The 27,811-nt window shown below is 39.7% G+C and overlaps 1 protein-coding gene across 2 annotated transcripts in view; it reads right to left on the bottom strand.

Annotated features, from left to right (window-relative positions):
- LIFR (LIF receptor subunit alpha) overlaps positions 1-27,811 on the bottom strand; it is a 52,312-nt gene that overhangs the window by 9,107 nt on the left and 15,394 nt on the right. The window contains exons 2-18 of one of the 2 annotated variants that reach the window (XM_058824516.1): positions 27,176-27,347; positions 23,361-23,515; positions 22,537-22,657; positions 20,117-20,259; positions 18,536-18,699; positions 17,570-17,744; positions 17,020-17,286; positions 15,361-15,490; positions 13,426-13,589; positions 11,654-11,799; positions 9,200-9,365; positions 8,975-9,045; positions 8,322-8,535; positions 4,896-5,075; positions 3,166-3,267; positions 1,463-1,630; positions 656-817 (exon numbers count right to left, since the gene is read on the bottom strand). In XM_058824516.1, the coding sequence (XP_058680499.1) occupies positions 656-817; positions 1,463-1,630; positions 3,166-3,267; positions 4,896-5,075; positions 8,322-8,535; positions 8,975-9,045; positions 9,200-9,365; positions 11,654-11,799; positions 13,426-13,589; positions 15,361-15,490; positions 17,020-17,286; positions 17,570-17,744; positions 18,536-18,699; positions 20,117-20,259; positions 22,537-22,657; positions 23,361-23,442 (2,455 nt within the window). In that variant the 5' untranslated portion in view covers positions 23,443-23,515; positions 27,176-27,347. The remainder of the gene's footprint in view (positions 1-655; positions 818-1,462; positions 1,631-3,165; positions 3,268-4,895; positions 5,076-8,321; positions 8,536-8,974; positions 9,046-9,199; positions 9,366-11,653; positions 11,800-13,425; positions 13,590-15,360; positions 15,491-17,019; positions 17,287-17,569; positions 17,745-18,535; positions 18,700-20,116; positions 20,260-22,536; positions 22,658-23,360; positions 23,516-27,175; positions 27,348-27,811) is intronic. The other variant, XM_058824515.1, reaches the window with a different exon arrangement.

Genomic DNA, 27,811 nt, shown 5'->3' with positions numbered 1-27,811 from the left:
GGCCAACAACTAATTGCATAAACAGCATTGTCTTTTATATGTTTTACAATGCTTCCAATCCCTGAGCTTTAGCTCCAATAGATCTCCAACGCCTTCTTCCATTGATATTAAATGCTTCAAGCTTGATTTTAATGTTGCACCCCAATGTTTAGTCCTCCATGGGAAATACTTTTTTTCTCTTATTTTCTAAAGTCCATCTCTTTCTTGTAATTGTCTTTTTGGGTTTACTTCTGTTAAGGGATCAGTAAAACTGAATTCAAAGCAGAGAAGCATCTGTTTTCAACTTTAAAACTGATCGATATTTCCACAATGTCTTTCTTCCCACCATGTATTAGCAGATATTCATAATGAGAAACCTGACAAAAACAACTGGCTGTCTGAGAAAACTAAGCTCAGACTCTACTATATTTAGTAGTAGGTTAGAAGTTATTTTTTATGCATACATTACTATGAACTACAAAGTAGCTATAATAGAAAAGGATCTTTCCCTCACTCTGAACTGAGGGTATTTTTGTATTTATAAATAACCAACTAAATAAAGGTAAAAATTAGACTGTACGCCCAAACCTACAGGACCAGAATAAACCAACAAAATAAGCTCAGCTTTATATACATTGTACAGCCCATGTGCTAAAGACAGGGATAATCAACTTACAGTCTTCCTTTGTCACCACATAGAGGCTGTTTGGAGGGCTCAATCCACCAGCAGTGTAGGCTTGTAGTTCCAGCTGGTAACTCGTTTTGCCTTGAAGATCAAGTATTTTCATAGACTTCTTTGTTAAGTCAGTGATGTTGTTAACTTTAAGTTCTGGATTCCCTGTTTGTTTGGAAGCAGTAAGAAAAGCATAACTTCATAAAAAAGGATTCAAAAAGACAAACTCAGCTTTAGCAAAACTGTCTTGAAGTGAGCAGATGAAACCAGAAGAACAGTCTGTGTAAAGAAAACTGAAATAAAGAACCCTAGCAATGCTGCTTGCTTACACAGCACCAAGCAGCATAGGAGTGTGGTGCTGCTGCTGCTGCAGATTGACTACATTTCCTTACCCTCCTGAGTGTCCTCTTATGAATGCCAGTCAGGCTTCAGTCCTGACAGGACAGGCACTGGAAGAATGTTAAATTTATTTAAACCTATTAAATATAGCCTTGTAACCTCCCAACCTCATCTCCCCAGGGTATCTGAGCACAGGACAGCATGACACATTGCCACTTAGTCACTGCATTACTTTATGGCCTCAGTGAGACAGGGTTTTCTCCAACTTTTGCTTTATATTAGAAAACAACTGGGGTAATCACACAAAGGCATTTTAAATGCCTTTGTCACATATCAGGAGCAAATTATAACAGTGAGTAATGCAACTGAATTATTATTAAAGCATCTTTTGTATTAAAGTGAACTTAAATTATTAAAAAATAAAAAGGAACAATGTAAGCAAGGAAGTTGCAATCCACACAATTAACTTACCTGATTCTGAAAGTCTAGGCTTTAAAGCATCTTTTTCACCTTTTGCAAAGGAAAGAAGATATCCTTTTAGAAATCCTCGGCATTCTTCAATAGGAATGTCTTCCCACTTTACCAAGATAGAATCTGAAGAAGTTTCTTCAACAATAAAATTTGGTGCAGTTTTTGGAGCTGTAGAGAGAGTTATGAAGGAAAAAAACAGTGAGAAATTGCCTTATTACAAAATGCTGAAACCATGTAAGTATTCAAATCAGTTTTATTTTGGAGCTAGCATTTTCCAACCTTTTCCTCAAGACTCCTTACTGTAAAAGTACATGTGAAAGACTTAGCAGGAGTCTACAAAAATACAGCAATATTGGACTAATTGTTAATCATTACTGCAGTATTAGATAATAAGCGGTGCTAGAGGAAAAATTTCTCTTCGGTCAGTTGTCTTACAGACCCATTCCCTTCTTCCTGCAACAAAACCCTAAAGATTGTATAAACATTCAGAGGACACATGTTAGCTTTTACAGGCTTTAACTCATAACAAAAAAAAAAAAAAACAAAACTACACAATTTTACCAGAACTACTCTTAGCAGTTTACACAAGTTATTATGTATTATATATTATTATTCCAATACCTGAGGCCTACTGAAAGTGTTACAGCAGATAATGTATACAGCCATGTATAATGTCAGGACATTTGGCTTTAAACCACCATGGCTAAACTCATGTTTAAGAATGCATCCATTTTTCTCTTGATGGTTATCTGTCCAAAGGCAAATCTGAAGTTTAGAATGAATCTATGCTCTTGTGCATTTCTCAGTTCCTAATAAGTTTCCTCTGCATGCTCAACGCATTATTAGTCCCTCAAAGTCCTTATATCTTGAAAGCTTCTGTTTGATCTGTTCATAACACACATGGAAAACTCTTCTGGGAAACCTTTCAGAATTTTTGGAGAAATACAAATGGCTGACAATTGAGTTTCTGGTAAAATTGCCTTAACCTCACCTTCAACCTTAGCAATGAAGTAAACAACACCATTTCCAAGGACTCAGATTATGTCAGCAGTTCAGTTTTCTAGGCAAACTATTTTAGCAGAAAACACATTAAACTTCAAAGTGAAATCGGTGCTGTAGTTACAATACAATACAGCTATGGTGTTAAAGGCTAAAGTCATGTCCAGACACCTGGGAACAGAAAGCATTCAGACACTAATGCATCTTCAGGCCAGCAAAGCTCAGCACTGGGTCAAACCCCAGTTACCCAGACAGGGTTGGTGTGGGACAGAATACAATTCTCAAAGTGGTTGTGCTCTAGGATCTAGTTTGGATCTATGAAGTGCTTTCATTTCAACACAGAAATGTTATAGATACTTTTTACATTTTTTGAGCTATACTAAATGCGCTTAGAAGTTGGACTTGATGAATCAGAAAAGTTGCCTCTTCTTGTGTAGAAGGGACCACAGCCATGTGGTTCAAATAATGGCTGTGAATTGCTGCGACACTGTGCCACCACACGAGCTGGAGAACACAGGGTTATTGCATATGCTTGGAACTGCAAGCGGCTGGAGAAATGTGTTACAGTTGTACACAGAGAACAAACAGAAGTTAGCAGTACTGCATGGAGATTCTGGTCTCAGCCTCCTACCAACACTGAGCTAAAAAATAGACACAGACTAAGTTCACTTTTCAGAGATCCTGAATGATAAAAGTGCACTCACGCAGCTCTTTCATATACCCAGTTATGTTTTTCAACAACTGATATCCCATGGATTTGCAGCCATACAGAGAAAAGTTGTATCTCACGCCAGGTTTGAAGAGAGCTGCAAGAGAAAACTGCTGTAAGAATATTTCACTTCAGAAGAATGAGGCTTTCAGATTTCACATGATGCAGATATATACTTATAAACATAAATATATAAATAGTTATAAATATATAAATATTAAAAAACTACAAAGTATAATGGTATAAATACCATTCCTGCTTGTATTTCTACAAAAGCTATGCCATCAGATGTGGTTTAGAAGGAGTAACCAAATCTAGCTCCCAGAGAAAGCTTAGTACTAAACAGAGAAGATTCAAAACAAGCTACTCAAATTGCATAAATTGCCCTTTCCATGGGGAAACACAAATTGAAGTTACCAGAAATAATCCCCTTCCTTTCCTCCCACAGCAGCCATCTGCCTCTTCAGAAATACAAATGCATTTGGAAATAACCAGGCTCACTGGAGCAACAGTACAAAAGATATGCAGAAAACTCTCAGAAGTGACAGTGAAACAACTTAGCAACAAACTTCAGTCCTGAACTGACTTTAAAAAACACAGATAGTCATCATATTTATGCTTCCCATGTCTTTGGTGGGAGCACAGATATTTGATGCTATAATGTGTAAATAATTTACCACTTTCTGGGATTTTCTCAAGTTGGGGCTGTACACTGCTTTCAAGACTTTTTCTAAACAAGATACCACTGTGAAACTACACAGAAGTCAATTGGGTTTTGCAAGAGTTCAGGTCCAGCCTGAGGGATTCTCCTCACAGGACTAAGAGCAGAGGTGGATTTGCCAGCTTAAGCCCAGCCCTAGCAGCTGGATAACTCATAAAAGAGTCACATGCTGCAAGAAGCATCCCAGTGAAGAGCTCAGGAGTAAAGCAGTGCATCACAGACACTGTATTGTCTGCTTAAAAAAAAGAAATCTCTAGCTAGCACAAACAGAAACAACATGGACACAGTGTTGTAATTACAGACAGAAAAACATATTGCCCCCATTCTTCCAGGTCTCAATCCCCCCTCCTATGTACACAGCTCCAAGTTGTTTCCTTGAATGGAGACTTTAATACTAAATGCTTCTAAAAGGCAAATATATACCCTTACAGAAAGCAGAGAAAAAAATCCCACATCTTTAATGGGTTCTCTCTTTCCTCTTCTGCTGCTACTAGTCCCACCACAGCTGAATTTCATTTCCCTGATCTGCCCACCAGCATCTAGAGACCTGGAATGTGCCCTGTTCCAGGAAATTTCAATAGCTGACAGCAAGCCAACACATGGAGGTCACACTTAAAAAAAATTTGCCTCATGTAAAAACAACGGATTAGTCTTCTCCCATCCTGAGCAGCACTGTTTATGCTTGGAATCCAAATAAAACCCCTAACCCTAGATTAACCATTATGCATTAGGCTGAGTTAGGAAATTTTGGCGTACAGCTAGAAGAGGTAATTTCAAAACAGTTAATAAACACGGGATAATAAAAGTTAAATCAAGACTGATATTTGGATTTGGCAAGACTGTGTAAGAAATTAAAATAAACACAGTACCAAGAAGAAATTCATTTATTTACAGAAGTACACAGGAATCAAACAATCTGCAACCCATAGCTTCATGCTGCTCTCATTCCACTTGCTGCTCAGGGTCTCAACCAGAAAGACTCACAAGAAAGTATTCTGACTTACCAGATTTTATCACTGCATTGGTTGTATTTGAAGGAAACTTCTGCCAGTCCACACTACAGGGTTCAGACCCAGATGAATGACACCATTTTACTATGTAGCCACACGTCATGTTGGGGTAAGAATCCCAAGAAATATTAATTCCGTTGCCCATTGCCACGGCCTGATCTGTTGTGACATTGTCTGCAACAAAGATGACACAAAAATCCATCAAAGAGCATACACTTATCTAAAGCCCAAGATGAAAGAAAGCCTTCCAGCCACAGCACAATGGCTTTATAAACGGCAGTCCTTTCTAGGGGCAGTCATTTCTAGGAACGAGAGGCATGAGTGAACTCAGAATTTGAAGCAGTACATTCAGCTGAGCTTTCTGGAGTGCTCACAATCAGACATAGCCTCCAGCAAATCCCTCAGCCAGCGTTAAGTGCAATGAAGAGAAATGCAGCAGCTCAGGACTGGCTTAAAAAGCACTTTTTCAAGGTAAGGATTTACAGCAGATGTCAGGTTCAAATATGAATTGACACCAATCTGGCAGGAGCCTCCAGCTATAAATTCCTGCTGTCATTTCATCAAATGGTTTGCTTTGTGTTTCTTTCAAAGTGTCTTTCTGTCACCCGCCCAACCACAGACAACCATTTTTCATGAAGAATCAACAGCAATAATCATGTCCCTGGTGAACTTTATGGAGGCTTCAGTCTACCAAGGGTAAATTATACAAGAAAGGAAAAAAGAAATGTTTTGCCTATAGTCTGTTTTTCTTGTTTCTGATTATCAAAGATCTAGCTGCTCTGGTGAAGTGATCAGATCTGGGAACAGCTTCTGATTCCTGCAGCTGCCTTCCATGGCTGTCCATCACATGGGACCCCGCAGAGCTAAGGGATGGTTTCCAAAGGCCACCACAAAAGGGGTGGCCCCATGACAGATCTGCAAAAACAATCTCAGGGTTTCAGTTTTCCTTTTTCAGTGTTCTTATTTATGCTCCCCATTGAGTCTATTATTTCATTTTATTAAAGCCATAAACTAGGGAAGGCTGAAGGGCAAGGACAGTTTTCAAGAATTAGTGCTATGAAAACTTTACTCTCACAGATGTGCTGCAAATGTCAAAGAACTGCCTATTTCTAAATAATCTTAGCACACAGTTAAGTGTATAATTGTTTTGTAGCTTGCTCATGGCAAGAAAAAGACATATGAATAATAAAAGCAAATCAACTCCACAAGGGCCTTGATACTTTCCCCAGAAAAACTACTATGCATCCAGTGAAATTATATTTCTGTGATGCTGGAAAAGATCATATTTCTAATTAGCAGACTTTAATTTTTCTATTTACAGAACAGAGTTTTTTACTGGCAGTAATCACATACTGTCTAAAAACCATTTAAATACACACTCCACCTTATTTTCTGAGCTAGATGACTAGAAATTCACCATGGGCAGTACTGCTCATTTTGGTGTATTTACAGCTGCAACTTAGACTATAAGAACAAATAACTACTAGCACTAGAACACTACTGTGTTAGGGGAGCCTGGATCAGCCTCAACTCTCTACAGAGCACTGCTCAAAGACAGTGACAAATTAATTATGGCAGCGTATCCTTTGTTTGTGTTTTCAGTTTTCATAAACTCCAGCTTCAGACCCTCTGCTCTCTTATTGACATTAAAAGCACTTACAGACTGCACACAGGAAGCAGCCAGAAAAGATGTCTGGGCAAAAATGTCATCCAGTTCTTTGAATGAGTCATCTTGTATGGCTCCAGTCAGTGACTCAATTCCTATACCAACTCGGGAGCAAATCTTTAATGAGTACAAGTTGGGTGGCACCAAAGGGAGCCTCAGACATCTAAGAGAAAGCTATAAATGAATGCAAAGCTCTAGCTGCCATCAGCTCTCCCACAACACAAACCTATTATAGACTTATTCGACTTCCAGATCCTGACTCTTTCTCTGCTGAAGGAGAGCTATAAAAGCATTTCAAATCAACTGTCCCATATAGTTACTTTTCCTTCCAATGGGCAGACTAAGAATATACTACCAGGTATTAGCATCAGTGCTGTGACCAGTTCTGGGCTCCTCAGGACAACAGAGACATGGAATTCTTAGCATGGATCCAGTGGAGGGCAACAAAGATGCTTAAGGGAGTGGAGCATCTCTCTTACCAGGGCAGGCTGAGGGAGCTGGGCCTGTTCAGCCTCAACAAGAGCCAGGAGGGGACCTCATCAGTGTCTGTCAAAGCATGCAGGGAGGGGACAGAGGAGGGATCAGGCTCTGATTGGTAGTGCCAAGCAACAGGACAGAAACTGATGCACAGGATCAGGAACATGAGGAAGAACTTTCCTGTGCAGTGACCAGGCACTGGAACAGATTGCCCAGAGAGGTTGTGGAGTCTTCCTTATTGGAGATACCCAAGCACCATCTGGACACAATCCTGTGCCCTGTGCTCTGAGATGGCCCTGCTTGGGTGAGGAGGTTGGACTGTGGGCCCTTCCAACCTGACCTATTCTGTGATTCTTTGTTTTGGAGGAGCACAAGAAACATTGTATTTCACATGGCTATGCTGTACACAGAAACAAACTTGTTTTGTATCTCACTGTGAATCACAGCCAGAACACATTTCTTCCCATGAGAGATGGCCAAGTCTTACCAGAACCTGAGTTGCCAGAGAACCAACTGTGACACCTGTTCCCCAGGTGGGCACGGAGAAGCAGACCCATGAATGCTCCTGGCAAACAAGTGCAGACAGGCCTTGCTGTGTGAATCTGCTCTCCCTGCAGAGCATCAGCCAGATATGGAGCTAAAGGTTTGGCGTGCAGAGAAGCGTGGACTCACAATAACTGCTCTGCAATATTATCTACTCTGCAAGCTCAGTGTTAAGAGCAGAAAACCATTATCAGGCTCAGCTATTTCTGTTTACAAAGCCCTCAGCAAGAGCAGCAGTGTTTTAATTGAGAAGCTAAAGCCCTACCTCCTTTTCAAATACTGGCTTTCCTAGCACAAGGATGCCAACACTTTACCAACCAGCCCAATTAATATTCTCCTACAGAGCTCTCAGGCATTGAACTGACAATTCTCGCCTTAAAAAGCCACACAACACCTCCAAAACTTCTGAATCTCTTTAGCATGTAACACTTCTCAGTGTCTCAACGAGAACCACACAGGAAAACACTGAGCTCCCTAAATATCAGGGATCCACACCAATGCTTTTGAAAAACGCAATTAGCTCTAAAGACTGCACATTATCATCTTTATTTTATGTAACAAGCACAATTAATTGGTGAGACAGTACTCCAAAAGCAAAGCATTTGTCCTCCCACCCAGAAGACTTGTGTGGGGAAATAAATGCAAACAAACAAAGCATTATTTTTCAATAAACAAACTCTCCTAGATACTCCCCAAGCTTGGAAGGTGTTTAATTCTCAGTTGGGAGCACTCACCACTTGGAAGTTCCATGCTTGTTATCCTTGAAGGGGGAGATGAGCCCGCATGGTTTCTGGCTACAACACTAATTACACAGTCACTTTTTCCAAGTTTTATCTCAGTACTGTTTGAGGGTTCAGTGACTACTTTATGCTCCAGAAGTCTCTCTAGCAGGTGGCAGGACACTTCATGAGACACTATTTTTCCATTGGTTTCAGAAAGGGATAAGGGCTATGAACAGACAAAGAGTGTGTTAAAACCAAAATGCAATATACAGAAGATGACATAGGATAATATAAATTTACTGTTCCTGATCTAGTCTGATGACTGTGTAAGATTATAAGGAAAAAAAGTAACTCAGAGTAATTTGAGAATTAACATGTAAATTCCGAAGTTTTTAATTTTCAACTCAGATGCATTAAACATTTAATTCTTCATGTGAAATGCTTCTCAAAGCAATATTTTAATTATAAAACTTTAATAACATTCTTATTTGGGGAAAAATATTTGTCTCAATAGATGGTTCTATAAAAAGTTAAGAAAAGCAGTCTGGTTTATTGACGATAAACTTTACTAATTTATAAAAGTTTATATATATATATAAAAATGTATAAAAGTAAATAGAACACATAAAATATTATGCAATATAACTTTACAAAAAACCATCTACCTTCCAGAAGACTATTACGCTTTCACCAGAAGGACTTCTCTCTCTCCAGATATCCGGTCCTCTTGTAGGAGCTAAAAAAAAAATAAGAGTGGTAGTATTTTTCCCCAGTAGCACAGCAGACAATTTACCATCTATTGAAAAGTTAGGTTTTTTTTAGATGACCAATTTTAAAATACGTATCTTCCCAAGTTCAACATTTTATCATCAGGAGTGAGAGGAACTTACGGGCTTCTGATGTGGTCTGGTCCACCGCCCTGCTCCAGTCACTCCACCTCCAGAAGTGGTCAGCGGCCGAGCAGCGCACCCGGAGCTGGTATTTGGTGTCAGGGCGCAGAGCATTCAGCTGAGCTGTGTAAGTTGAAGATTTCCGCCCAGGCACGGAGACATTGTGCTGTTCAAAATTTACAGAAATTGACATGATACGTGAATCTTTTTTTCTCCTAAATTACACTGCTAGTCAACACCTAAAAAAGCGATGGTTTTTGTCCCCCAAAAATACTGACAGTGTCAAAGCTGCAGTCAAGCTCAATGAAGAAAATAGTGGGAAAAAAATGCAGTCACCCTGAACAAAAACTTCAGAGATCCACCAAAATAAAGTTCTATACAGTAATTGAAGCATACAGTAACGTGCAAAAAGGAGCAGCAACATGGACGATTCTTCACCTCTGCACACAGCAGCAGGTGGTTGTTACCCATCTATCCCATTCAGTCCCCCTCTCTCCCATTTGCATCAAAACTGCTCACATGGGGCAGGCCAGAATTCTGGTGTTCAGAACCCACACTCCCACTGAACACATGCACATCTTGTGGGGACACAGGCCTTTTTCCTATAAGACATGCACAGAAGTTCACTAAAGACAGTCTGCTTGAGCAGGATGTTCATCATGCAGTCTGCTGCCTTCATTTTTCCTTCAGAAGACATTATCCAGGTCCTACCCAGGCAATCTCAGTTCAGAGTTCTTACGACAGGACTAGTGTCTCCTATTATTCTTAAAGTAGTGTGAGTCTAGAGAGCCATTTCAATTTCACAATTAAAGAAATCCTAAGCCCAGGAATATTTTTTACTGATTCTAATTATAACACATGTGCATCACAGCTGCCAAAAACTGGACTCCAAGTGACTTTAAGATGCAACTAATTTTGCATTTCTAAAGCCAAATGACAACTTGAAAAATAATAGAAAATCCAAATAACAACTTGAAAAATACTAGAAAAGCCAACAATCTCTCATGCAGATGGAAATGCTTCTGAAAACATCCTCAAAACGCCATGTGAAACCCCATTGCAATTTCACAGCTACTTTTGTGACAGGGAACTCCTGGAGTTTTTTTATCAAGCAACCAGCAACCATATAACAAAGCTATAAAAGCTTTTGCCAAGCTGTTTGCTGCATACAAAATATCTGTGGGTGAGGGCTCTGATACAGGTGAAGGGAATCAAACTGCTGTGGAAGTGTAAGTCCTGACCCTTTTCCACTATCCCAGATGATTGATGCAGTAGCAGAATTCACAAATGAGTCCAGGCCCCAGATTTTGAGCTGTATATTACAAAAATATCTGAGTTCCTTTTGTAGTACCTAATTTCTGGTATTACTTAACACAAGTTATTAGAGATAAAATATAAAAGCTTAAGGCTTCTGCACTTATTAAGTGCTCTGAAAGTATTTAAAAAATACTCTTCGAGAGTGTGCACCCTCTTATTTTGGAGGCATGTACATAATGATTACCTTCAGACTTAGCTGCATAATTTCTGTGCCTTGATTTATGATATTCAAGGATATGCTCAACAGCTGTGCCCAGCTGGCAACTAAGTGCAGAAGATGACAGAATACTGCTAAAAATCAAAGTAGCATTGCAAAAAGAAGCCTCTGAAGTTAATGTGCTCAAATTAAAAATTCAGGCTCCGTGCACCAAGACCTACCTGAAAATCCACAATGTGCCTACTTGAAATGGTCAGAGGTAAGTACACACAAAGAAACTGGGCGTAAATGTCAGGCCAGCTGAAAATGCACTTCTCATTACGCTTCCCCAGTGAGACAGGTCACCCCACACTAACTTCATGCTGCAGAAGTTACTCCAGGTAAACTGGGGTTTACCTACTCATTCATCACATGGGAGAATCTTTCCCTGTCCTGCCTCTGCATCACTGGCATATGAGCAGGTTCAGCAGCTGCCTATTGTGGCCACATGCATGTCAACTGCTGGCAGCAAACAAATGAACTGTTCTCTGAGGGGAAAAAATACAGGGAGAAATTCAGCTGCAGCCTTCAAGATCTGAAACAGCCAGTGTGGGTCAGTCTGCAGGGCAGCAATGCATCCTGGAACAAGAGTGTGTTAATACAGCTTGCACCAGGAAGGACAAAGCACATGGACTGTTATCTAAAAGATCAGCATAAAGCACTATGCACTCCTTTCAAGTACCAAATAACATGGTGCATAATTTGGCTTTTCTCTAGTGTTCAAAACAAAAAAAAGCCCCAACCAACCAAAACAGGCAATAACAGAGATAAGCAGGAATATTTCTTACTTTAGTAAACAACTTCTACTCATTACTATGTTAATGACTTAATAAGACTACCAGAATGAAGCTCTTAGTGAGAAATAAATTTGAAATGTGATTAGTTCAGTGAATAAGTTTAGCATTTGTTCAAAAAAATTATCTTTTCAAAGCAATGCTTACCAGTTTTCTCTCAGAGTGAGTACTGCTAATTTCAATTTGACACAGAAGCCTGGTCTCAGCAAAGCTGCCATTTATAAACCAACGCAGTTGGATGCTTGTAGAGTTGTTCCCAGTAATAGTTAACTTTTCTGGAGCTTTCGGATGAACTTAAAAAATAAAGAGAAAAACCTTCAGTTACAAGAAAAAAACCCAATTACTATAGTTCAGAAAAATCTTATTTTAGAAGATCAGAGAGAATCAGAAGGATAAGTTTTCAATCAGCAACTGGGAAAACTGGTGCTGGGAAAGCACCTGCAAGTACTCTCATTCCTGATATCTTCTCAGCTATCAAACACGGAAACAGATTTACTTAAGACTGAGTGTACTGCACACATGATAAGAGTTGAGACACAAAAAACCATTTCTCCTCTTAACTGATTTTATCAAAAGAGTGAACCACCAGCTATTTCAGATGATCACAGGTGATGGATGAAATTTACTGAACTTTGCTCAACTTCTGTGAACTTTTAAAATTAGTACTTAAAATCTGCAAACCAGGAAAAAGGAGGATTCCTAGATGACCCCACCCCAAAATTCCCTTCATAGAATCTTTCAGTAATATTCAGCACTAACATTCACAGCTATCAGAGTAAAAAAATATCTACTGTTGGATTTGGTCCAAATACCTTAAGGAAATATGTACTGTGTTTTGGAAATAACCTGGACAGTGCAGAAAAGAAAGAAAAGGAAACAAATAGGAAACAGCAGCATATCACCTGGGTGTGAAACAGCCCAGTTAATGATTAACAGAAACAAATTATGCTTTTCCCAACTCTGTCAATTGACTCTGACAATTCTAATCTCAGGCTAGTTGAACCAGGACCTGGACAATGAAAAATGTACTATCCTCATATTTAATTCAGTTTTTTGGGGAACAGCAGAATACTGTAACCAATAGGAATCCCTGAAATCTCAGCTGGGACTGTGGAGGAGAAAAGGGTGGTGAAAGCAGTGCTACAGAGATGGTCATCTTCCTTTCCTTTTTTAAACTAAAGGTCTAAATGAGAAAAGTTATTCCTTTCTCCAAACCCTGACAGATGATAATGGCTCTTACCAATAGAAAACAATAGTCCTGATATTACCTTCTGTCTTTCCATGTTACTTTTTTTTATGCTCCAAATCCTGCTGCTGTAAAACTGTGTCATATTTTGTCCTATAAGCGGACACTGAAATACAGGGTAATTTACATACAGGTTCATAAACTTGCACCTAAATTTTAATTGTTGATGGATAATAGAATGTGAAACAAAACATAAACTTGCTCAGAGAAGCTGTGGATGCTTCATCCCTGGAAGTGCTCCAGGCAAGGCTGGAGAGGGCCCTGAGCAACCTGATCCAGTGCGTGGCATCCCTGTCCATGGCCAGAGGTGGGGCATGGAGAGTGTGTGTGCTGTGCTGCAACTAAATGATTCTTAAGGTCCCTTCCAACCCCAGACACTCTGGGATTTCATGATAAACAGCAGCTGTCTAATTATTAGATCACATATTAGAATTTATCACGCAGCAGTCTGTCCAACACGGCAGCACTGCTGTTGCCATCTCCCTGTACAGTTCATCTTTGCCTCATGACATGCTCTGAGTTGTTTTCAAGTTCAAATTATTGAATATGGTAATAATCTAGTGACAATTAAGGACAATAATGAAAAGTATACCATGTCAGAGCTCTTCAAACCCAAAACTAACGAAAAGCATGTAGGAAACATACTTTTCCTTTTGTAAGTCATAAGCCTTACCTCTTTGAGTTATATCAACCAAAAGAGATGACTGTGCTTGCCCAATAGGATTGGAGACACCTAATATGAAATCATAGGTTTTTTGATCAGGCAGTACTGGAAAGCCACAAACATGGTCTCTGTTCACTTCATTGACTTCGCATGAAACATTTTTACCAGATGTTCTACAAAGTAAAGAGAGGAGGGAAAACCTTAGTTTTTGAGTTAATTCCTAGCAACAATCATAAGTCTAGACTGAAAACATGGTACAGAACGATGGGTTCAGTTCACATGGCTTACAGAATGATTTGATTGCAGAGGCATATCTAACCCCACAATGCAGGTTAAAGTGGCATCAGTAATTACTTGCCCTGTTCTCACGTGAAACTCTCCTCTTCCACTAGCATAACATTTCCATTCTCTCACTTCTCAAAAGCCTGGAAAACAGGTAGGTCCTGTAAAACCACCTTACAAGTCACAGCTAAGATTCTGATTGAAAGTATCTTAGTTCAGATCAGCATACATTTGCATTTAAAGAATTTTCTTAATTGCTTTGTGAACTAGTGAGATGCTATACACATTGTTGTTCTATAAGTCCTGTTAAACATGAAGTCAGGTTTGTTATCTAAAATACAACCACTAGTCCCAGCTGTCTTTTAATAAAAAGCAGGAGAGGCAGTCTGTTAACAGACAAGAACAGTGGTGCATCTTTAGTGATAAAATCTAAATTGTGTATCTGTATGTATGTACATATATCTGTTTTAATTACAATCTGTGTAAGCCTCTCATTCAGTAGCACAAGTTTAACCAACTTCTTCTTTCAGGCATTTTTACTGTGTTCTAGCTGAGCTCTGAGCTCCCTCCACACTGTGCTCTATGGTTCAGCATGGGGTGACAATAAGGATGAGAGTATTTATCGCAAAATTCATGATATTAATCTCACAAATTTGGGCTGAGCAAAACAAGACTGGACAACGTTATTACTTATAAGATGAATATGGGCAGTCAGTGACTGAGGCTCCTTTCCTGTGAATATCTGCCCTGTTTTGTCCACCTCTTTGCACCCTACCCAGTGGCTTTTTTAGCACTGGCACTCTAGGCAACATCTGTGACTGTAACTCAAACCTTATTGCCTCCAGCGTGCTTCTAAGCCACCATGAAACTCCATTTCTCGTCATTTTGTGTGACTCAGGCCTCTCCTGGCTTCTTTCCCTGACTGCTCCTTTGGAATGACACAAGAGCCTCCTCTCACCATGGGAATTTTGTTAACTCCTCACTAACTTCTAATCACAACCACCAAGGAAGTGGTTGCACTTTCCAAGTGCTATTCCAATATTTCTTCTTTTTTAAGGCTTTACATGGCCTGGCCTTAAAGACTATGTAGTGGGACACTAGTTGACTCCTTCCCGTGGCTGAAACCAGTGTTATTTGTCCTTTTCAATGTTCTAACATTTACTCTGCTTGCTCTAATTCTTAACAGCAGGAGAACAGATGGAGGCTAACTACTATTTTCCCTAGTGGCATTTGGGAAATGCCCCACGACCTGTCTTACAATTATTTCTCAATGAACTTCTGTCATCCTGCTTACTAGAAGCTCAGTAAATGTCTGAAATTATCTGAACCAGGTTTCATACAAAAAAAATTAGTGATCGCCTCCTACTATCTCCCTGTATTTTCATACTGGTCTTGACTACATGTTGACAGCAGCCTGATACAGCAAGCCCTTTATCTGATTGTGGGTTCATAATGGTATAAACCTTAGGGAAAGTTATCCTTAATTCCCACTGGAATTTTGCAGAGCTAGACCAAGGTTTTCCAAATCTAGTTTAGGTACAGCTTGCTGAAACTCTTGGAAAGTATTTTAGGCTCTAAATAGGTATGGTACAGTAAGTCCCAGGCAGCAATGGAGGTATTCCAGTTGTATCCTTTTACTCCTTGTAGTGCTGATTATTTTACCTTTCAAATAAACTGTACTTTGTTCTTCGTTCTCCATATAGTCCACTGGGCCTGCCTGGTTTCCAGGTGCATTTTATTATCAGAAAGTTGGGTGTTTCACAGCTGAGGTTTTGGGGAATATCAGGAGCATCTGTAGCAGGAAAGGAAACCAGTTAGCTGATGTTCTGCCATCCTAGTGTGACTTTTGGGTTACTGGCTTCCTGAAAGCATTGCTCTTTTGTTTTGCTGGGTCTAGATTGTGTGCTTCAAAAGTACATGGCAATAGATACACCCCAACCACAGAAGAAATATGCTTTTAAAAAATTACAATAAAATAGATGGATAATTATCAGCCCCATCTGACTAACACTTGACTCTAGAATTCTAAGTGGGTGGGTAATCTGGCAAATCTCATGCAAACATGTTCACAAGCTCCAGGCTCTGACCTGGAAGTGTTTCACTGAAACTCTGCCAAGAGTTTTCTGAAATTCTGAGCATCAGTTCAGCTGCTGAGCAATGCAGGAATGCTGCCGGCTGTGCGTCACATTTTCTAACATGCCAGCCCCACCACTGCTTTGAATTCTCCAAACAAGTCGTGTCAAGAAAATAGTCCCTTTAGCATGAATTCCAAACTGAATTCGAAAATTAAAGCAAGCCCTGAATGGCTCATCCTCTTCACCATGGCTTTGGAAGTGTCCATCTTTTCGTTTTAAGCCTTGTTCTTTGTGTTCATATTAGAGCAGCATTGAGTGCCTTGCTGGAAAAGACGGGCAGTGCTCCCAGCAGACCATGCAAACATGGGACTAGGCAGAGCACTTATTTCAGGTCTTGTACACTTCAGGTGTATGAAACTGGAAAAGCATATGCCAAAGGTAGAGCAACAATATCCACATAGAGATATATCCCCTTCTCTCTGCCCTAGAGAAGGGGAGTTAACACACAGTGTTAATTAACAACAGCGGCAGACTTAGCTCAGATTATGAGCAGTGAGCCAGAAAAGAACACCTGTTTTGCTAGACCTAGGCTTAACCAAAGTGTTGTGTATGCATATTTACTTCCTTCACCTTTTCTTCCCCTCATCAGCAAGAGGACCAGAACAAGACCTCTCCCCCACTAAGCAGGTACTACAAAAAGAAACACTGATAAGAAACAGACTTGGCATTCCATCTGTTAAAAAAAAAAAAAATTGAAGTAAAATCCTATGGGATTGTCACAGCTTTCATTCTTCATCTATTTACCTGCAAGATTTTCCCATAAAAGCAAATTCTCACAAACAACGTAAAAATGGTTTATCACTGAGAAGTAATAAAAGGCTGAATTATGTTTTACATTTCCTAGTGAACCCTTAACAGATCAAGTCAATGACAGGATGGAGACTGGAACACATTTTCAAAATTATTCACATTATTCAAAATTATTCCAGTTTCTCCTGTCCTTTTCCTCAACACCAAGGACCTTAAGCTCAAAGACAGGCATTTGTAATAGGGAATGGGATTCTAATGAGCAGCTCAGGGGGAGCTAGCCTTTCCACAGTGAAATCAAACAAGTACAATCCCCAGTTCAACTTCAAAACTTTTTTCCCCAGGAGGGAAAACCCACAATAGTATTTTTTTCCTAGCAGAACCTTAAGAGTCTCAAAATGATTTTGATTTTCCTAAGGTTAGTAATCATGATACATACATCCTACAAACACGACACTTCCTTCCAACCCATGTTCGAGTCTGCACACTACATTTGTTCCGCTGGTATTTGAAACACTGGCATTTAGCACTCTGATGGCATGGCTTCGACGGCTCAGTTGCATCATTGTATAGGATTTTGATCCATAAGTCATATTTTTTATGTGCTCATCTTCTTCATGGACACAACAAAACACCAAATCTGAACCTACTGCCACCACACGGTCCAGAGGAAACACTCCACTTCCACCAGGCTCGGTATCTTTTCCTAGCAGAGAAGGAAGAAAACAAACAAGAAACCTCACATGAACAATTTGGTATAAACACAGTGATGATCAGCTAAAATGTGACTGAGAAGCACTCCAATGCATACAAATAAATATTTGCTAGGTTTCATTAACTAGCGATTACATTATTTCCCTAATCATAACATCTCAAAGGCAGCAGCCCATGCTCTTCCTAATGCTAACCACCGAATGCTCGTCCTCTGACCTTGGCTTAATTCTTATAAAGAAATAAAAGTCCATGTGGTTGCAAGGGAACAAACATACCAGGGATCACTTTTGCTGGGCTCCAGGCACTCCAATCCTTGGGGCCAGCAAACTGTGTTGCATTAATGTAACAGCGAATCTTCACGTAGTGTGATGTGCACTCCAAAGGCATATCTGATGTCCAGCTCCAAGAAAGAATGGCATCTTCATGAGTCAGTTTTGAGTAGTAAGTAACCTGCAAAGGTTTTGCACCAAGAAATCAACCACAACAGAGCTTATGAACACCTGTTAATAATGACATATAATCTCCAAAGTGTCAACAGAATGGCAAATTAGGTGAAGTAAACCATAAAATCCTCCTTGATTATTGGAGTGTTCTACCTAACTTTTATGACTTTACCTGGCCAAAAGTCTTAGTGGCTAAACAGCCTAACAGCTAGGTAGACTGTCAGCCAGAAATACCAGAGGGCAGACATTTGAGGGAGAGCAAGTGGATTCCCAAGCATTTAAAGAGGTATACTGCACCCCAGGAATCTCATAGGCAGCTAAATGTTTCAAGTTCTCCAAAACAAAACTCTTTTAATATTAGTCCCAGGCTGCACATTTCATCTTTTGTCTGTTATTAAAATTTATAGCACAGAGCTACAAACTGGCCTGGAAGAACTCTGGTTACAAAAAAAGAAAATAGCAAGCTGAGCATTCAGAGATGACCAAGACTGGAGACACTGTTGGAGATACAGAGACAATAGTGTAAAGTATCTGCCAAATTCGTAAGTAAGTTCTAATTCCAAAGTCCCTGTACCAGAAAAAAAAAATTGCTGTGATTAAGTACCCACAGTACAGTAGCCAGTGTTCCCATAACTGTGAAATTTAACAAGAAGTTACCTGCCAAAAGCATAATTACACTCAGGTCCTGCAAAGCTCTACTATCTTCATCATTTCCAGTTTTGTTCAAGTGACATCTCAGAACATTACAAAAGGCAAAAACTGTACATATATTTTTCATAAAAGAAGAAAGGGACTTACTTGTGTGACTACTTCCATAGCTTCTTTTCGGAGTATCTGAATCTGCCAAAGGGCATCCAGTCCATATGGGAAGACCGATCCATTATCACTCCACTTCAGATTCAATGTGGAAGTTGGAAAGTCAGGCATTAAACTAAGAATGTGTGGAGTGACAGGAACAAAGGCTTGAAAAAGAGGCAGGGGAGAAGAAAAAGTCATTTTCAGGTCATCAGTCAGCAGCACCAGCCCTACTGGTGTGTAACAGCCACATCCCTGTGCTCTGAACTGGCTAGTAGCCTTCCAAACATGTAACTCAACCTCTGTAATTAGAACAAGGCTCTGTGGCTACTTGAGCATGAGAGTTCTCAGGAAAGCATAGGTGCTGATGAATCATCAGGTAGCATTTTCTTTTAATACCTCAGCATGTAGATGGGCAAGTAACTGATTGTGAATATGACTCTTTGCAATGCATAGTAGGGATGATATCCCATCTTTCCCAACTTTCCTTCAATACCATAGTGATAAAGGAAATATGGTGGCAGTGTTTGAAGTGTGCATGAGAACACTTCTAGGGAGAATGGTGGGAAAAAAATCCTCAAAAGAAGATGTATGTTTTGCAGACCAGTAGGGAGGTGGGGACTTGCAACAAAAAGTGAGAGTGACAAGGAAGGAGACCAGAAGCACAGGATAGAAGAAGCTCACATGAGGTTCTGAAGATCACAGGGAAAGTGATTTTAAGCTACAAGAAGCATTAAGGGCATGAGATCCTGACGGGGACAGGACAGGGAGAATAAACAGAAGCATCTCTTCTAAAAATGTGTTGTGGTGAAGCAAGAGGTTGAGAAACAGGGAAGAATCTTGGTAATACAAGGGTTATAGCAGTTTATTTGGCGTAGTGCAAGCTAAAACATTTTAAAAATATATGTGATACATCCAGCTTCAGTCCTGACCAAGGATCTGAGAGCCTGCAAAGTGTTCAGCACAATCAATACACTGCCCACAATAACCTGTGATGAACTGAGAGACTTATCATGTTGACCAAATATTTTTGAATTGCATTTTGTATAAGTTCTTGAGCTGCTCTTGACTGAAAACAGAACCATGGATAAGAAGTGTTACTGACATCAGAATCTGACTACACTGAAGGAGTAAGCAGGCAAACCAAAGGTAAAAACTAGACCAAGTATGGCAGATCGCATCACTGCCATCTTCTGTTTACAACTTCCTTCTTTGCCTGGAAGGAAGTGGGAAAAAGTCTCATTTACTTATGTAGGTAGTTTAGGAATTTGTTTACAAATGCTTGTTAATTTATAACTAGGACTAAAAAGGGAAAAGAGTGAGGGATACAACATTCTTGTATTTTGTTTTCCTGTCACATTCTGCCCTTGATTTTTTTTATGCTATGAACTATGGGTAAGAGGAGTATTCTTTCTCTTGAAGGGTTAGAGAACACAATCTATAAAAATATATGGAAGCTTTTCATAGAGTTAGTATATCAACATTCTACATACAGGAACGCTGCCAAAGAAACCTGCAAGCATCTGAAAAGTTGTTAAACATAGTATAAAGGCCTTAGGTACACACATATGACCTGATACTTACAGATGTCTTTCTGGTGAATTACAAATTCTCTGGTAGCAAAAGCAGTTCCAGAGCTTTTGATTGTCACTGTGATGGAGCTCTCTGGGATTGGAATCTCAACTCTTCTCTCCTTAGTTTTAAAACAGACTTGAGGGGTAAGGTCACTAAAAGGACAAACAGGATTAAGCAGTTATTTCAGCTGATAGAAAACTAAGGCAAGTTAAGTCCTATTCTTGCACACTAATAAAATACAAATTCTCTGTAATAAACAGAAAAACTCCATATTGAGTTTGTGAAGGACTTGCTTGGCTTTGGTTAATATCAGATTAATGGCATTCCCTCATCTTTCAAGTCACTTTTATCATAGTGGTAGGTTGTGCAGTGGCTGCATAATGCAACCAACCAGCTGTTAAGAGAACACTTCAAAGTGAAGACCTTGCTTTTTAACCAAAATCATAGAATCACAGAATTGCTAAGGTTGCAAAAAACCTTTAAGATCATCAAATGCAACTGTTAACCTAGCACAAGCACCATGTTCACCATTCAACCATGTTCTTAAGTACCATATCCACATGCTTTTTAACACTTGCAGGAATGCAAACTCCACCAACTCCTTGGGCACTCTGTTCCAATGCTTTGCAACCTTTTTGTGAAAAAATTTTCTTAACATCTAATTACACTTGAGGCCAACAAAATACATGTTTCCGAAACCTAGTCACCATGAATCAACATTTCGAAATCAGAGAAACATAAAAACCCAAACCAAACATAATAGCATCGTCCCCTCCCTTTGTGTTTCCTGACTCACTCTCCCTCCATTTCTTCACAACCCATGTGCCCTCACATGGATTGAAAGAGAAGGATTACCCCCCACGTCCACATCTTAGAACAGATCTTTAGCTCCCTTCTGCTGCTCAGCTCACAGCAGAGAGCATGGCAGAGGATTCCTAAGATCCCAGGTGAAAATGTAGCCCGTGCTTAATGTTTGTGCAGAGCTCAGCACAATGTGATCTGGCTTTTGTCTTGAAGATGTAGATATATACAGGAAACAATAATGGATGGGTCAAGTCCCTTTGCTCATTATCACTGATATGCAACTAGAAAGGCAGAAAGTTTGGAAAAATCCAGACCTTCCTCTTGGGGGAATGACGGCAGGAAGGAAAGCAGAGAGAACAATGCCAGACTTCCTGCTGAGGGACTGTTACTCACTTATGAACTGGAACAGGACCCTGGAGCTCCCATCAGCTGGAGTCAAGAGCTTGGGTTGAACTCTTAAGATTCACACAAGATTCTGGGCTAGCAAAGGCCAGCTGAGACTTGAGTGCTCAGAAAGGCTGTTCCTCTTCAGTACTGAGATATTATTAGAGGATGTTTGAGCAACTAAAAAACAAAACCTCTGTCCCGCAGGGATGTCTGCAAGCTCATCTCAGACTTTCTGCTTCAGAGACCCCAGCCTGTCCTGCTTTGCTAAGGAGAAACAGCAGCGGCTACATGACTGTTCCTGATCAGAGGGCAGTACCTCATGAACTCTGCACTTCTGAACTCTGGCCACAGAGTCATATATATGGTGTTTTTAAAATAGGAATGATAGCTGGCAATGCAGCAGGAATAATGAGACACAGAAAACCAAGCATGTAGGTGGACTAAGTGCAGCCAAGCCCTGGGACTCCAAGGAAAAGTCTGGGCTGCCTGCAGAATTTGCAGGAAAACAAAAAGACAGTACAAATATCTGGACTGGGGGCAGGATCAAGATGCAGAATGGATTTGAACTCATCCCTAGCACATGATAAGTATTTGGCAGATCCACAGCATGGGGAATTGAACATGTAGTTCTCATTAGTGAAAAAACACACAGAAGATTTAAGTTTTTTTTAACTTTTCTCAAAATTCTCAACTTGCATTCACTTCAGAAAAGCTGCTTCAATTGTGAAATAATTTTTATGTTTCCTCTAATACAGCTTAAAATTTATAAAAGTTCTAAGACAGTCGCTGAGAGATTGTTCATGTTTTTCCACACAAAATCCACGTGAATCTCAACACTTGTGTCATATATTCTACTGCTTTGGCCCACAACATCAGAATTCACTGCTTCCAACTCTCATTTCCTTTTGGACTGAACCTGTTTTGAAGCTATCTCTCAGGAAAACTCTGAGCAAGGGATAGGCAGACACACAGAGAAGTCTGAGTAAATAAGAGCATCTTCCAGTCCTTTGAAAACAGCAAGCAGATTTTGGCAGGCAAATTATTAGCATGGAACAGTTTTGCCAGAAACCCTGCCATTGACTGAGTTAACAGGGCCTAGGGGAAGCACCACCCAAGGAAAACTGGTGGGGAAATGCTGGGAAACAACAGCATCACACTTTCCATGGGCAGTGACTGAGGAAAAACTGTACCTTCATCACAATTTGGTATTTTTTAACCAGGTATGTGGAGGGACTTACTTGGTAGTGTAGCAAAAGTCAGTTTGTCCATGTCTTCCTCTAGAAGAGACATCCCAAGTACAGAGCATTTTATGTAAGTTGTGCGTTACACATTTCAAATTCTGGGGGTCCCCTGGAGAGCCTGAAATAATATAAAAAATACAGTAAAAAACTGCAGGTCAAAAATGAGCAACTGTAAAACAACTGCTATTTTTCACATCTGTAGCCATTCTCCTTAAATTTTTATTGCATGCATGTCTGGCCAGTATTTTAAAACTATTGAATGATTTGTGTGCCTGATTAGACAGCCACAGACTCACAGACTTGTAGAGGTACCCGAGATCTGGATTTAAACTCATACATAACAGAGGCAGCTGCCTCTTTCCACAATACTCGTTCCTTGCCTAGCCTAATAAGCAGGCTTTGGGCCAATGGCAAAACCACAAGCTTTGATTTTAACATAATGAGTTTTTTGCTCCCCTCCATGTCATACATGGAGGACAATTAATGACAGAAGGACAGTTAATGATAATGTGTGAAATGGCTGAAGAGAGCCAATATATACAGCAAAAAGGTTTCAATGCAGACATTTACACCAATGCACATGCAGACTATCAGTGGTTACTATGGAGAATTTAATACCCAGTTTTGCACTGGTTTCCAAGATGCTGCTGGGTGCTGGTGGAAAGCAGAGACCAGGCCTGGCACTGCCTCCATCCTGGGATGGTGCGGGGCCACAGAGGTGACAGGTTTTGAACATACATAGAGTAGGAAAGCAATGCAATTACAAGGTACAGAAGCTACAGAGAAAAAGGAGTTAGTGAATTACATTGCAATAAACTTACCTATCTCTTGGCCATACACTAAGCTTCTTAAAAATAAAATAGCTAGTGCTAAAAGGCAGCAAAGGCTTGAGTTCTTCCACATTCTTCTACTGTTTGTTTTAAGAATAGCAGCTTTAAGCAGGAGTAAACGTCATCTTCCAACAAGCTGGTCAGTTCTAAAATTAAATACAGAAATAAAAAAAAAAAAAAAGACCAAAGTTTTAAATTCTGGACCTGGTATGCCACAAATACCACTTTTTGTTCCATATACTTTTCTTCTTCAGTAATGCTCCCAGGCATAGCAACTCCTTTTCCTTCATCTGGCAAACAAACCTCTTCTCTGTTACAACAACTCCCTGATTCATGCATTTTCTGTAAGACATTTTCTCAAGAATCATAGACATATAAAACTCTGCAGGTCATAGGTACTCTTCAGGACTATCTAATATTAGGACAGAACAGACATGGCAGAGTATTCTCCTAGGATAAGGCTCTTCATCTTAGATGAAATGCCAGATCTACAAAGATATTGTATACTGTGAATGGGAATGTCCTCTAATTAAGATCAAACACACCATCTGTTTTCTTCTTTCCTCTGCTCAATTTCCAAAAAGCTGTGATTCAAAGCTATGGGATACCCAAGATATTGCAGAACCATATCTGATCACCCAAGATCACTGGTTCAATCCAGTGTTAACTAATAACCCCTGGAGGAAAAATAATGGAGAAAAAAAAGTGAGCCATTTCTTTATCAAAAAATAATTCTTGCTGTAACTACTGGCCTTAGCATAAAAACTTATCTGGAATATTATGTTTAGTGTGTTCATAGAAGATTTAACAAGCTTCTTGTTTTAAAAAGAGAAGGTCAGCTGTTCAGCAGGACCCCGGTAAACTCAGTTTAATCACACATCATCCACTGTCAGATTTTGTTCTCAAAAGGGAAAAACTGCAGGAAAACCTATCTAAAAGCTCAGTCAATACCTGGCGCATGGTTTTCCTGCTACCTGAAGTCTGTGAAGGCATAAGCACCCTTCCAGAGACCATGTAGCCAGAGGTCTTCTCAGCAACAAACAGCAGGAGCTGGGTGATTTTCATGTTAGAATATGACCAAGCCTACCTGTCCTACAGAGCAGCTTTGTCCCCATTTTGTCCAGGATCCTATTTTGAAAGGCTCCTGACCTTGACTCAGAAATATCTTCCAAAGCCAGGTAAACATTATTAGAATAGCAAACTTTGTGTAAAAATCTCTGTAATTTTAAAAGAAACCCCTTTACACTGAAGTTCCCTGCACCACCAGGTCTGTGCTCCTTCATCCCCTGTATTTTTATGAACTTGGTTTTTCGTTTGTTTGGGTTTTTTTTTAAGGAATCTTCCCTTAGGGGACAGTTGGAAATGTGTGAAATGCTCTGTGTGAGGAGAAAAACAGCAGCAATATGCCAAATAATCCAGAGCTGCTCACAAGAGGCCATTTCTCTTGGTCTGCAATAACCAGGCTGAGGGAAAGGTCTAGGCAGCACAAGAGATGAGAGAAATGCTATGGTCAAGACCACTGTTACATATGGAGGGGCACCCATAAAGCTTAGTAATTATTTTAATTTCAGCATGTTCTCAAATAATTTGAAAACCTCACAAAATAAATACTAATTTAAGATATACTGCCACCACAGAGTATATGTTTTCATATATTCCAAATTTGTAATATCCATGCTGTGCAGCTTGTTAAAAGCTGTGCAGATCTGCTGTGCAGATCAGGAGCAGAGGTTGACAAATCCAGGAAAAGATGAATCAAGAACCAACCAGCACAGAAAATATATTTATCTCTGTGCCAAATTCTCCCTCTGCATTCTGGTGTATCTCAGAGTACTCATATTGTATTTCTCTAAGTTACTCATGAAAATACAGAATGTTCTCTCCAGGTTTAAACATTGCTCACAAACCTCCAACTTTGTAAAAAGAGTGAATACCACTCAGACAGGCCTGGAAGTTACATGAATAAGATGACTGATTTCTATTTCAGTCTGTGAAGTATATGTAAATTTTATCTTTTTCTGCGGACTTCTTCAAAGGTTATTTCCAGTTTGCAGAAAAGTCCAAACCCAGAATTTCAAGCTCTAGAGCACAATCAATTGACAGTCCTCTATCAGCTGGCAAAGTCAAGGAGAGATTAAAAGGCACTGATTCCATTTGAAGAAGAGAGAACTAAGCTGTGATGTTAATTAAATCTCAAGCTTTTCATGTCAATCCCAAGTCTCTAAACACATAACCTGTGTAGATACATGCAAAACCTGTTCAGTCATGCCAGGTTTATGAGGTAGATTCAGCAACTACGTACGTGTGTGTGTGTATTTTAGGAAAATCTGGTTTTTGCACCTCTTTCAACACGTAGCTCACTGAGTTGTCCTCCTACTGCAGAAGTTTTAAGAGTAACATCATAGTACTGCATTACAAGAAATCTGAGTCATACTAAGTTCTCCTAACTCAAACAGTTAGGAGAAATTAAGTTTTAATTTCAGTTTCAGAGTCAGGCACAGAAGTGAACCCATGTAGTCTCATGCAGAGTATGATGAGAGTTTTGTAAACCATGATCTTTCATAACAAAAATAAACTCCCTAGCTCTTATTTTCTTATTCACATTTTATAACTTGCTGTAAAGTTGGCTATTAGAAGCCACATGTCACATAATTAAATGCCATTAGTCAGGAGAAAAGATTCCCATTTATAGCCTTGTTTTAATTAAAAAGTTACAAAATAACTCAAGTACTTTAAAAATAGGAAGTTTACTTTCTTTGGATGAAAGCTGCCTTCCATCAGTTCAAGACTAACTCAAACAAGGCATGGATGTTTTTCCTTACCCTGAAAGATATGAAAAGCATATTATCCTCCAGACAGAGGTACTCTTAGAAGCATGGATATTTATTTAGTACAAGAGAGCTCAACATTGTCACAAGAAGGTAAAACCTTTACCATGGTTGCCTGGAGTGCAACCAGACCAGATGTTACTAAGTATGATTGTCTTTACATTGCAGGTCTCTGTTTTTAAAAACAGTATGAAGGGTGTTATGTCCATTGTCTCCACTAGAAAAAGCTACTGGAATTAAACCACTTTTAACAGTTGTCCATCTGAAAAAAATAGCACATCCCATTACAATCTCATTTCCTTGGGCAGTATATTCATGCCACTTCACTGGCATTATCATCAATGTTCCAAATGTGCTCCACAACTATCTCCTGGTCCATTTTAAGCACATTACTTTGTCCTATCTCCAGCAGACAAAGAACAGTTTATCCTCTGCCTTGCAGCAACCTCTTACATAGAAGATGACTGGTATCAGATCTCCGATAGCGCCTCCCTTAAAAGCTCCAATTTTTTTCACCATTTCCCAGTCTCAGTTTTTAGATGTCTCATCATTCCTGGAATAAACATTTCTCAGTGAACCAAAGCTGCTGTATACATAGTTTTGAAACATCTCTGCCCTGAGGCCTGAGCATTATCAAGAACAATGAAGGAACTTTCCTAAGGCAAACCTATGTGTTTACACAGCCCATGACATATTTGCTTTTTCCTACATTCAGACCTTGTTGACTCAATATCAGTGTGTGATCCAGCCTCAGATACTGCACAAAGCTGCCACTAGCTGTTTATTTAATACTTCAGACTCCAATCTCATCCTCAAATGGACTGCAAACCTCCTGACTGAGCGTGAGTGTTTGCACAGCAAATTCACCTTAAAGTCTTTGCCTGAAAAGGTCTTTCACTTTTGAAATTTTAAAATATGGAAAGAGCCTCCCAAAAATCCATGCTAAAAAAATTGTGGGTGCATACAGAAAGTACTCACATGCAAATTCATGCCATAACAACAGCAGGCACGAATGACAGGCTTCAGTGTAAACTGCCCTTCTCTAAGAGCAGCTCCTACAAGCAGGATTCCATAGTAAGTGTTGGAAGGCACAGCACATGGGAATGCCCTGACTTCTGCCCAGGGCTTCATGTCACGCTACCCTTGCGCCCTGTGGTCAGAAAAAAGAAATTCTGAATTTCTTTTTACACAGACAAGGTAGCAGAAGAACAGTCAGATTCAGATTCTTAACCACTGAAGCCAGCAGTTGGTGGCCAATATTTAGAAGAGGTCAACAGTCATCACGGACTTTTAAATGACTTTTAAAGACATTTTGATGCAGTCAGTGCATCTACGCACTGTATCTATCTGTAATGATCAGATAGATCAGAAAGGGAAAAGTACTCCAAGACAATAATGGGAAAATATGTGGGGACAGCTTTGCCTCAAACCCTTGTCGGCTGTAAAGAAGGTTAAAGGCTCTGTGACAAAGAAATGAGGGCAGCTAAGATATTACCAGCCTCTTTAGACTTAACCTCTTAAAGGGGAAAGCAGAAAATAACTAGCATGTCTCTTTCTGACTGTGTTTGTTAGTACTTATTTCTTGGATTAACTGGCTCTGTGTATCTTTTTTTT

The sequence above is a fragment of the Ammospiza caudacuta genome, chromosome Z (assembly GCF_027887145.1).
Source record: "Ammospiza caudacuta isolate bAmmCau1 chromosome Z, bAmmCau1.pri, whole genome shotgun sequence".
Lineage (NCBI taxonomy): Eukaryota > Metazoa > Chordata > Aves > Passeriformes > Passerellidae > Ammospiza > Ammospiza caudacuta.
The sequence above is the reverse complement of the archived record's forward strand: the minus strand, read 5'-3'. Positions and strand labels throughout refer to the sequence as shown.